The sequence below is a fragment of the Nelusetta ayraudi genome, unplaced genomic scaffold, assembly GCF_046127955.1.
Source record: "Nelusetta ayraudi isolate G7.1 ecotype Tasmania unplaced genomic scaffold, CSIRO-AGI_Nayr_v1 ptg000090l, whole genome shotgun sequence".
NCBI lineage: Eukaryota > Metazoa > Chordata > Actinopteri > Tetraodontiformes > Monacanthidae > Nelusetta > Nelusetta ayraudi.
The window spans coordinates 3,245,662-3,256,771 of NW_027466140.1; the positions used below are offsets into that span (position 1 = coordinate 3,245,662).

Below are 11,110 nucleotides of genomic sequence, written 5' to 3' on the forward strand. Positions count from 1 at the left end.
GGGAGGACGCACAAAAAAAATAAGTTGTACGTTTTATCGGCTGCTGCGAAAAACGCCATTGTAACATATCAAATATTGGATTTTACTGGTTAGAACCTTCACATTGAAGCCTTCAGGAGTCATGTATCCCAAGGCAATGAGAGGCAAACATCTCGCAAAACAACATTGTGTTATTAAAACAAGCGAGCAGTTGGCGAGTGAGGTGCCAGGTAGAAGTGCAGCCAACAGTCTTTAAAGAGTGAGAGTACAAACACGGCGAGGAGGCGTCAGGACCGCTTCCAAGAACCTAAATAAACAAGGCAGATTTGTTTATATTTTTCAAACATTATGAAGCCACTTGGAATAAGTCGATGCAGGTGCATTCACATAGGATGGAAGGGAGAGGTTTAGATCCCAACCGGTCCAGAAGTCATCCTCGCCACAGTTCCTTTTAACTCAGTCATGACCAGTGTTGTTGGGATTACACCATAAAAGTAGTCCAACTACTAACTACTGATTAATCCTTAAAAAGTAATCTAATTATTCCTTTCACTACTTTGTTTCATAAGTATTCAATTACTAATTACTTCAGCTAGAAACAATAAAGTAAAAGGTGAGAACGTCTTGTTTACTACACATGACGTACAACGAACCACAGTATTCTTTTATTTAGACGAGATGAACTAAAAATAATGCTTGTTATTCCGGCTACAAACGCAATCACTGTTTTTTCTTTTGCCGCCGCCATGCTTGTTTTGGTGCGTCATCGCATATCACTGACGTTGCATGCACGGCTGCATCATCAATCTGCGACATCATTGTTTTCGTTTGTTTTTCTAAATTTCAGATATTTCGTGGATAATAAGACCTTTTTAGCTTGCAAAATATTTCAGAAGCGTAATTATGATATAATTACCAGTTTTGCCACAGTAATCCTGTTACATTACTCCGTTACTAAAAAAGTAGTTTACTTACAGAAGTGGGTTACTGAGTGATAGATTACTCACCAACACTGATCACGACGCTAAGAAGGAGTGAGGAGGTCAATCTCAACTTGTACAACTGGCCTCAATCAAACTGGGCAAAAGGTTACAACACCTGAAACAAAATGATGAGATTTGATGTGAGTCCCTCCCAGACTCTGCGCTCTTCACCGAGAGCGCTGCGCAAATGAATGAGTGTGACGCTGCGCCCGGAATAGCCTGAAGGAAATCTAAAGTCACTGTGGTGACAAGTTATGGCACCCACTTTAGCAGCAGACTGGCGTGTTTGATGTATTTGTCCTTGTTTCCGCAGCGCCGCTCACACATACGGCAGGCGGAGGAGATGACAAACTAGCATCTCTCGCCGTCGCCACAGCGCGACCTGAAGTAAAAGTTCACCCAAACTGCGAAGCCATCGCTCCTCTCTGATCATCTGACTACAGCCTGGTTCCTCCGGGTCATTACCAAACAGCAATCAAGTGGCGCGATGCAGCTTTAGATGAGGAAGTGGGGAAGGCTGACTCATCCGGTGAGAAATGTGAAACAAAAAACAGACACCGAGGCAGAAGGAAGGAAGGAAGGAATACAAAACAGTGAAAAAAGAAAACAGACAGGGAGCGCAGGGAGTGAAGGAAACAAGTCAGAGCTGAAAGTTCCCAAACAAGATGGATGATTCATCACTGAGGTGCTGCTCTGCATACTGAAAAATCAATACTGGAAAAAAAAGCAGAAACAAAAAAAAAAAAGCGAAAGGCATTTTACTCACATGGGACACATTTTCATTCATCTAATTGATGCAGATAAATCATGTTCCATAAAAACAAACAGGAAACATCAAGTCTCTCTCTTGCAGACACACACACACACTCACACACACACTTTGCCACCATCTCAAACCCAGTGTTGGCGAGTAATCTATTAATGAGTAATGCACTACTGTAATTAAACTACTTGTTAAGTAGTTTAATTTTTTTTAAACTAAAGTATTTAGTAATTGATTACTTATGAAACAAAGTGGTTAAATAAGTAAATACATTACTTTATTAAGGAGTAATCAGTAGTTGCATTACTTTTATGGAGTAATCCCAACAACACTGATCAAACCCTCTTCACGCAACAGACGAGTGTGTGTGTGTGTGTGTGTGTGTGTGTGTGTGTGTGTGTGTGTGTGTGTGTGTGTGTGTAGAGGGCAGATCTGATGTGGCCCATAAAAAGAAACACTACAAATCTATTTCGGCTGTGGAAGTGAAATCTCCTGTTTATAAATAGGACGATGGGAGATGACTGCGGGGGCGCGCCTCCGCGGTCTTGGTGCGGGTCACCTGCGAAGGTCTATTTTTAGACGCGCCGCCGCTCAGCGTCACGTGAGAGCTGGCGACAGGTTGGCAGGTCGCGCAGTGTAATTGGCTGCTGTTAGCGCGCGTCATATTGTTCATGGGTGTCATTTAGTGAAATGAATGTTGGCAAAGACTGAGGTTGAGAAGAAAGGCTGCGGGGCATCGCTGGACCGCTCAGCGCCTGTATGATGGTCCTACGGGTGTTGAACCTATGTTTTACTCATGCTATTTTATTTTATTTCATTTCATTTTTCGAAAAATGCTCCATATTGTTTCGTCTTCAGCTTGATCACATCGAATGTCCTTGCCTCGTATACGTGCCATGAATTCTCTCGGACGAGCCAAAAATAATTGGAATAATACCTTTGACTTCATTCATATTGTATGAACAATGTTTGATATAAAGCATTGAGCTCTTTCTATAAACTGCACATCGACATCATGTCCCATATGTGGTGATATAACACTGAACATTCAGCAGGGGGGAAAAAACAAACCAATGTGGTTAATGCGCAAGACTCGAGACTCAATAGGAGAAACTGGACGTCGCCTCCCGAAATTTATCAGTCAATTGCTGTTTTCAGTGATCCCAATTCATAAATGAGGCGGATTGATGTCGGCACAGCCACAGCATCCGCGTCCGCCTGCCGTGCATGGCGCTGCGCTCGGCTATGCGGCAGCAGCAGCACTGAACGCGGAGCGGAGCGCATCACCACCGCGATCATGATCGGCATCGCCATCTCATGTCGACGGTAAAAAAAAAAAAAAGAAAAGAAAAGAAAAAAAGAAAAGAAAATAATAAAAAGAATGAACCCGCGCCTCGCACCGCGGTGTCCGTCACCTGCCTGCCGTGTTTCGGTGACAGCTCCGGGGGCCGAAACGGGCAACCACGGCAGCCCGGCCGGGGCGCCAGACACACAAACACAGAGACCTCCTTCGCATGCAAGCCAGTACTCCCCGCTCAGCTCCGCTCAGCCCCTCCTCCACCTCCCCCTCCTCCTCTTCTTCATCATCAAACACACCGGAGTCCGGTGACTCCGTTTACGTTTTTACGTTGGCCCCGCCCCTTACTCGGTTTTGTCCAAATCGGGCTTTTTGCGTCGCCGGAGCTCCCGATTCCAGGCCGACGTCATCAGCGAGTAGAGGGAAGAGCTGACGTCGAGCGAGAGTCACCGGGAGGAGAGGGCACCGGGGAGGGAGGGGGAGAGTTCCTCCGGCACTCACACTCATGCGAGGCTCCGCCGTCCCCCTCGCCCTCCCCGTCTTCCTTCACCCCCCTCCCTCCGTTTTACGTCGGTGTTGGCGCGTTGGGAGCCCCCCTACTCCGGTGGAGTCCCAGGCTATATAAGAGACCTGCGAGCAGAGTCCCTCAACCAGATTTACAGTTCCCGGACTCCAAGTGCGAGAGACGGCTTCCACAGCCGCCGATCTACCTACACTGACTGACAGCCGATCCATCCATCCATCCGGCGGCCGGCCAGCCACCCGAGCTGGACGCTGTGGCGGAGATAAAGCCAACGGACACAGGACAGAAGGTTTTCTAGAACCTTTTTTTTTTTTCTTCCTCAGAGGAGAGGGGGGAAAAAACAAAACCTCCTAATCTGCTGATATGAAAGTCCAACAGCGCACCTGAGAGCTTTCCCACCTCCACCACCTGTCTCTCGCGGAGATAGAGAAGCCTCACTTCGTTCAAGCGAGCGGCGCTCCGAAGAGCACAACTCTCACAACTCTCTCCTCCGGAGGAATTTTTTTTTCTCGTCTCTTCCGAGCCGGTTTCTCCACAGCAACAGGGCACGATGTACCGCTCGACCAAAGGCGCATCCAAGGCTCGACGGGACCAGATCAACGCCGAGATCCGGAACCTGAAGGACTTGTTACCCATCAGCGACGCGGACAAAGCTCGGCTGTCGTACCTGCACATCATGTCGCTCGCCTGCATGTACACCAGGAAATCCGTCTTCTTCTTCACTCAAGGTAGGGCTGAATTTCCCTGTGAATAAAACGACCTGTTGATTGGTCTCGTGTGCTGCATTGACTGGGAGTGAAATCAACAAGTGTCTCGGTGGCGCTGCAGGCAACGCCGTCTCGATTGACTGAAAAGAAATTTATCGTGAAACATAAATTAATCCTGGGAGGGCGATTATTTGACGGGATGTGATCGATTAAACCGGACGATAAGCAGCAGTAATCGCGTATTTGTGTCGCTGACCGTGGTGCTGAAAGGCTCCAGCCCAGCAATAGATGACTGCAGCGCTGTCCGCGGTGCTGAAACATAATGCGGCCAATTTCTGCCATTCTAGCAATTGTGTATCTCCTTTTTTCTTCTTGTCGTGATAATTTTTTTTTCTAAAATAACAACTCCGTTGCTCTCTCCATCCATGTCATTTACCTCTAGGAGCAGGAGCTGCTGCTGGTCTGGAGGAGAGCACGCGTTTTCTGTCTTTCCATGAACTGTCGGAGATGATGCAGGAATTTCCCGGGTTTCTGATGCTCCTGACCGGGGAAGGGAAGCTCCTTTACCTGTCAGACAGCGTCTCCGAGCACCTCGGGCACTCAATGGTGAGTCACATAACATTTTTTACAGATACATAAAATGTCTCCACTCCATCATTGAGCTCTAATAGATGATGTTCCATGATGTTCCAGGTGGATTTGGTGGCGCAGGGGGACAGCGTGTATGATATAATCGATGCATCAGACCACTTAATCGCGAGGAACAACCTGTCACCATCTACGTCGCTTGACACCGGTGAGGAGGGGGGAAAATATGAATATGTATATATATATATATTTATATATATATATATATGTATATGTATATATATACATATATATACATATATGTATATATATTTATATTACAGGCAACACAATAAAATCTTTGATTGAGACTCCACAATCTTAACAGTCCACTCTTTTCTCCTCAGACCGTCTCTTCCGTTGCCGTTTCAACACCTCCAAGTCTGTGCGAAGGCAGAGCGCTGGAAACAAGCTGGTCCTGATCCGAGCCCGCTGCCTCCCTCCTCCTTCCAGCACCACTGTCGCCGGCTCCTATTGGACCTCCAACCCTGTGTGGGTGTGTTTCTGCTCCCCTCTGGAGCCTCACCCTGGCCGCTCCGGCCCCGGCGGGGACAAAGACTCCAGCTCGGCGGCCCCTGAGGAAGACGACAACCTGTTCCTCGCCGGCTTCCACTCGCAGCACGGCCGGGACATGAGGATCCAGGCCGCCCAGGACAGGTAGGTTCACTTGTGCCGAAGAGCCCCGTGGTGCTCCACCTGTTGCTTTATAGCAGCAGTTATGACACAACTTGGGGATGTATAGAAACAAATACATCAACACATATCTCCTGCTAACATATCGCCACCCACTCTCCCCCCCTGCAGTGTGAGCGCCTATCTGGGCTTTGATGTGACAGCTTTAAGCTCTCGCTCCTGGTACAGCCTCCTCCACCCACAGGATCTGTCACATGCCTCCTCTCAGCACCGCAGTCTATGTGAGTATACTCTGTGCACATACATAACTACCAGTTGTAGCCATCTGAGCCCACACGTTTACACACACACGCACACGCGCACGCATTGTTCCCACTGGCACATCCACGCAGCGCAAGAGAGAGAGAGAGAAAAAAAAGCCACTATGATGAGTAATTGGATTACGAACTGATGCCAACTGTGTGACTGTTGCTCCGCAGTGAGGGAGGGAGGAGAGGGCAGAGCCGAGATGGTGGTGCGTGTGCAAGCTCAAGACCAGTCGTGGGTTTGGCTGTACATGGTGCTTCAGCTGCAGCCAGGAGAAATCCCCATCAACAGCAACAACTACATCATCAGGTGAATAGTGCTTTGTTTTTGTTTTTTTTTAAAGGTCCAGTCTGTAAAAATTTTAAGGAAGCCCACCTGACAGCGCGTTCCATATTTAAGGCTCCGTCAGGAGGGCTTCCTTGAAAAATGGTGGTGCAAGAAGGAGCAAGACCCTTATTGCTCCAATGTATATTATTATATAAATGAGAACTGTTCTAACTGTGGGAAAACCAAATTACTTTTATCGTATATTTATTGGCAATATGTTAAGCTTTATACAAAAAATCTTAAATCAAGCCAAGTTTTACAGACTGCACCAAATACATTTCCTATTAGGACAGATTAAAGTAAAAAAAAAAAAAAAAAGCAAAACCACTGACCTCAAATTTCCGTTCTTCTTGACTCTCCTCCCTCCTTCTCTCAGCGAGTCCGAGGCCTGGGCTGTGCGTCAGCAGCTCAACTCAGAGCAGAACCAGCTGACCCTGGTCCTGAGCGCCGGCCCCTCCCAGCAGGAGGGTCTGAGCCTGCAGTCCCCAGACACCCTGTCCAGCCCGGACCAGGTCTTCACCCCGGGCAGCAGCGGCCTGTCAGCCCAGTCCTTTGACTTCAGCACGGCCGGCTGCAGCGTGAGCTCCTCCGACGACCGGGGCAGCTCGGCCACCGAGGCCATGCAGCTGGAGGGCGACCCCCGCTCCAGCATCTCCTCTCTGGAGGAGGACAGCTTCTTCCAGCAGCAGCAGCAGCAGCAGCAACAGCAGCAGCAGCAGCAGCAGCAGCAGCAGCAGCAGCAGCAGCAGCAGCAACAACAGGCGGTGGTGGTGACCGAGAGCATGTCGGCCGCCTCGTCCCCGACGCCCGTCACCGTGGAGACGGTGGCCGACCTGGACTTCCTGACGCAGAACATCCTGCTGCCGCCGTCCTTCCAGCTGGACCCACCGCTGCCGGCGCTGCCCCTGCCACTGCCGCCCATGCCCACCTCACAGGCGCAGCAGAGCAAAGAGTTTGTGTGCACGCCACCCTACACGCCCCTGGTGGGCGGCGCTGGCTTCCCCTTCGGCGAGCCCCTCTTCAGCTTCGACCCCACCGGCACCACCACCCCTCCGCCCTCCGCCACCACGGCCACCGCCTCCACCTCGCTGGCCCCCGCCGCCCCCTCCTCCGCCCCGCCCTCCTCCGCCTCGCCGCCCCCGGCCCCGCCCACCACGCTGTCCACCAAGCCCCCGCTGGCCCTGTCTGTCCCGTCCACCGACTTCCTGTTCTCGGCCGATCCCTGCGGCGCCAGCGGCTCACTGTACGAGAAGCTCCCGCCGACGCCCGACAGCCCCAGCGACGGCGACTGCACCGTCATGACCCTGCCGGAGGTGCGGGGCCCACTGTACGTGGACGTGCCCATGGGGCCCCTGCAGTGCCCCCCCGAGGGCCTGCTCACCCCCGAGGCGTCGCCCGGTAAGCAGCCCTGCCTCTCCTTCTTCTCGCTGGAGCGAGAGCGCGAGAAGGAGCGCGCCGAGATCTCCCTGCTGGCCCAGCACATCAGCTCCCTGGCGGAGGGCTTCTACCTGGACCCGCTGCTGTCCAAACTCTCGCCACCCTCCACGTCGCCGCCCTCATCGTCCCCACCCTCGCCCTTCCTGTCGCCCGACGCGGAGGCCGCCCATCGGGACTTCTACCCCGTCAAGGCGTGGCGCGGGCCGGACATCCCCGTCTTCCTCGGCGGCGACGACGACGACTCTCTGTTTGAGGAGAGCATCCTGGAGACCCTCTTCCAAGACGCCTTCGCCCCCCCCGAGGCCGCCGACCTGGCCGCCCCCTCGCCGCCCACCTCCCCCGCCGCCCCCGGCGCGACCCCTCCTCAAGCACCAGTGTACTGGCACCAATCCTCCCAGTTTGAGGGAGTGGGCCACTTCTGTAGCGTCCAATCGGCGCAATGTAACTCCGCGGCTGGGTGCAGGGCGGGGGGGGAGGGGCAGCCGCAGCGGCAGGATGGGGAGGGGATGGTGGAGGTGGAGGAGGAGGAGGAAGTGGAGGAGATGGAGGTGGAGGTGGCGTCGTCTCCCGTGTCCCGCTGCTCCTCCGTCCCGGGTTCCCCGCCCCTCGTGCTCACCGCCTCCCCCGGCTCGGCCGCCTCCTCGCCCGCTCGCTCGCCCGCCGTCTCTTGCACTCAGTCCCTCCTGGAGGAACTGGCCGTCCTGGAACCCATGTTTGGGGCAGGTGCCTCGATCGCCCCTGGCTTAGGGCAACAACCTGAGTTGTATCAACTCCAACGTCATCCATCGCCACAGTGCTTCCGCAAAGGTAAGACTTCACCTCGCCGCCACCGCCGCCTTCCTTTCGCTTTGGTTGTTTGAAGTGAGATGAAAGCAGTTTCTGAAAATACACCACTAACGTCATCTCTCCTTCTCTCTCCTCTGCTCTTTGTCTTTCAGATGGAAGTGGAAGTGTTCCTCCGTTCTAAAATAAGTCTGTGACTTACTTCATTAAGTATGGCATATTGTCATATTTTGTGAAGACCCTTTTACTGAAAAGTAAAAAATAATTAAATGTATAAATATACATACTGTATATACAACTTAAGGACTTTAACTCCTACATGTCTCCTACAAGAACAAAGATTGACTTGATATTTTTGTTCACTTATCTGTAAGATATCTCTACAAAACTGGTGCAACATTAACATGACGGTGCAACCACATGGACTCACAACTGACTGGGTTCTGAGTCCATGTGTTGCCTTCTTGGCTTCTCTGTGACTCCGGCTTCAGATATGATCAGACAGAGATACATCTCTGGACCTGTAAGCGCTATTTAACTTTTGGATGCGCATTTGTATTCACTCGTAGTGAAAAAAATGTGTTGTGAACAAAAAAAATTTCCTGCTGTTTCAAAAGGAAATGAATAATAGCACTTTTTGCTTTACATATAGCAACGCAAACCCAAACCTCAAATGTATTTGAAGTCGAATGTTTACATTTGAAAGCTTCCCATATCTCAATTCTGAAAAGATTTCTTGCTCAGTATTTCCTCTGCACGGTCTTTCGGGCCTGCGGAGCTCTTTTAATATTGCACTTGCTCCAAATACAAAAAGCACCATTTGACCTGGATTTAACTCCTGAATCAAAAACTTTGAGTTTTGAGTTTGCGAGCTTTGAACCTTTAACATTTCATATCGTTATCTCCATCTACAGTCGTGTGTAATCAGTGTGTTGTGCTAACCAAGCAAGCAAGCAAACAAACAAACACCATGTGAGGAGATCCTGGCATGCAAAAGATCTCGAGGTTGCTGCAAGCATCTTTTGCTTTCTGATATCGACCTGCCAGAGCCAGAGCTCTGATCATGACACAGACCCACCGCTTTGTCGTACTGTACATTAGACTCTGAATGTGAGCTCGTCAGGTCCCTCTCGGTCCGACCGCAGTCGGCTGGATATTGTTGCAGCATCAATATTTGCAATGCTGGCAGCGTATAGCGGCCGCTGCGCGCCTGAAGACGACCCTGACCCGCTGAACTCTGAACTCTTTACTATGTCCATTCGACATGGACCTTTTACATCGATGCTTCACTGGAGCGTGGTGTTGCGAGGCACAATTGACTATGTGAATGAGCGTTTCTTCTTTTTTGAGAGGGGCTAGAAAAACCGACAAACAGTTTTGTTTTAAAAAATGAAAATAGGGATGGGGTGCTATTTCTATTCAGTTACCAAGCGACACAGCTTGAGAATGGTACTATTCCCACGGTGTCGACATGCTCACGTAGAGTTGTCTACGGTCAAGTAAAGGATTGATTCCTACGTTCTAGCTTTTAAAGGCTAAATTAATTATACATGTGTAAAATTACTATATTGTACGTGTGATATTTGAAAAAGATACTAATGCATATGCATTATGTCTGTGGATGTAAGGCATATGTTCTTTTTTTCAAGAGAGGTTGTACACATTTGTACATTTGTATGAAAATTGTTCTTGGTCTGTACATATGAGAAAGAGATTTTTATTGCAAAAGATTGAATATATTCTGGACATCTTAGTTAACTGCAGAATGGACATTGTGGACCAGTGTTCTATTTGTGTTGCTTATAAGTGTATTTGATTGTCATACAAATGCATTTATATTAAAAGTGCACTTAATGCGGCTGATGCATCTGTGTCGTCATATTCGAGCCCCTTTGTTCCTCCCTCAGCCTCCTCCTCCTCCTCCAGCTCGGCGTCATCATCATCATCATCATCATCATCATCATCCCACCGTCCCTGCCTCTCCCTCCCATACACTCCCCTCCGTTTCTTCCCCTGGAGCGAGTTTCGCTCAGCAACAGCACTGACGCACACACATGACGAGACAGAATGAGACACTATCTGACTCAGACTGACGCACACACTTGGCATTGAGGTTTTTTTTTCTTCTCTCCCCCTAAGCGTGCGCATGGGCACACGGGCGCGCACTTGGCCTCCCACTTATGATGATGATGTACGCACACACGCATAATAGTAGGCAAATGCGTACCATGCCACCTCCCCACCACCTCCTCCACCATTTCCTTACAAATCACAGTAGCCCACATTCACACTGTGTGCCTGCAACTCTGCTCGCACTCGACGTGTGGCGTTAGACTCCATATATAGGCATTCCTGCTCTGACCGAAGCAGCCTACGTCTATTCTCAGCTCCCATTCAGGAGGATCAGGGCGGGGAGGGCCATCAGTGGGGAGGAGGGGTAACGACAGAGTGAGGGGGGATCTAAAATTAGAGGTACAGTAGGGAGGGATGTGGGCCAGACTGATAACAAGCAAAAGGGTAGCATGAAATATACAGGGAAAATAGGCCTAAATAACAATAATTCTGTTTATTATTGATAAAATTCACAAATTTGTATCATTTGATAGATGGTATACAAGATTTACTGCAATAACGTTTATTAAATATGTGTTTAAATAAAACGTTCAGCATGATTTTCTGCAGAAAATATCTTTTACGGCTGCTGCTGCTGCAGTGTGTGTGAGCCGGAGTGTGTGAGGCAGCGCA

The 11,110-nt window shown here is 49.9% G+C and overlaps 1 protein-coding gene across 1 annotated transcript; it reads left to right on the forward strand.

Moving 5' to 3' along the window:
- Nucleotides 1-3,668: 3,668 nt before the first annotated feature.
- npas4a (neuronal PAS domain protein 4a) lies at nt 3,669-10,230 on the forward strand. Its single transcript, XM_076046748.1, has 8 exons — nt 3,669-4,273; nt 4,695-4,858; nt 4,946-5,048; nt 5,227-5,536; nt 5,684-5,793; nt 5,992-6,127; nt 6,522-8,389; nt 8,521-10,230. Exons 1-8 carry the CDS (start codon nt 4,096-4,098, stop codon nt 8,547-8,549), a joined length of 2,898 nt encoding a protein of 965 aa, XP_075902863.1. The 5' UTR covers nt 3,669-4,095; the 3' UTR covers nt 8,550-10,230.
- Nucleotides 10,231-11,110: the final 880 nt, after the last annotated feature.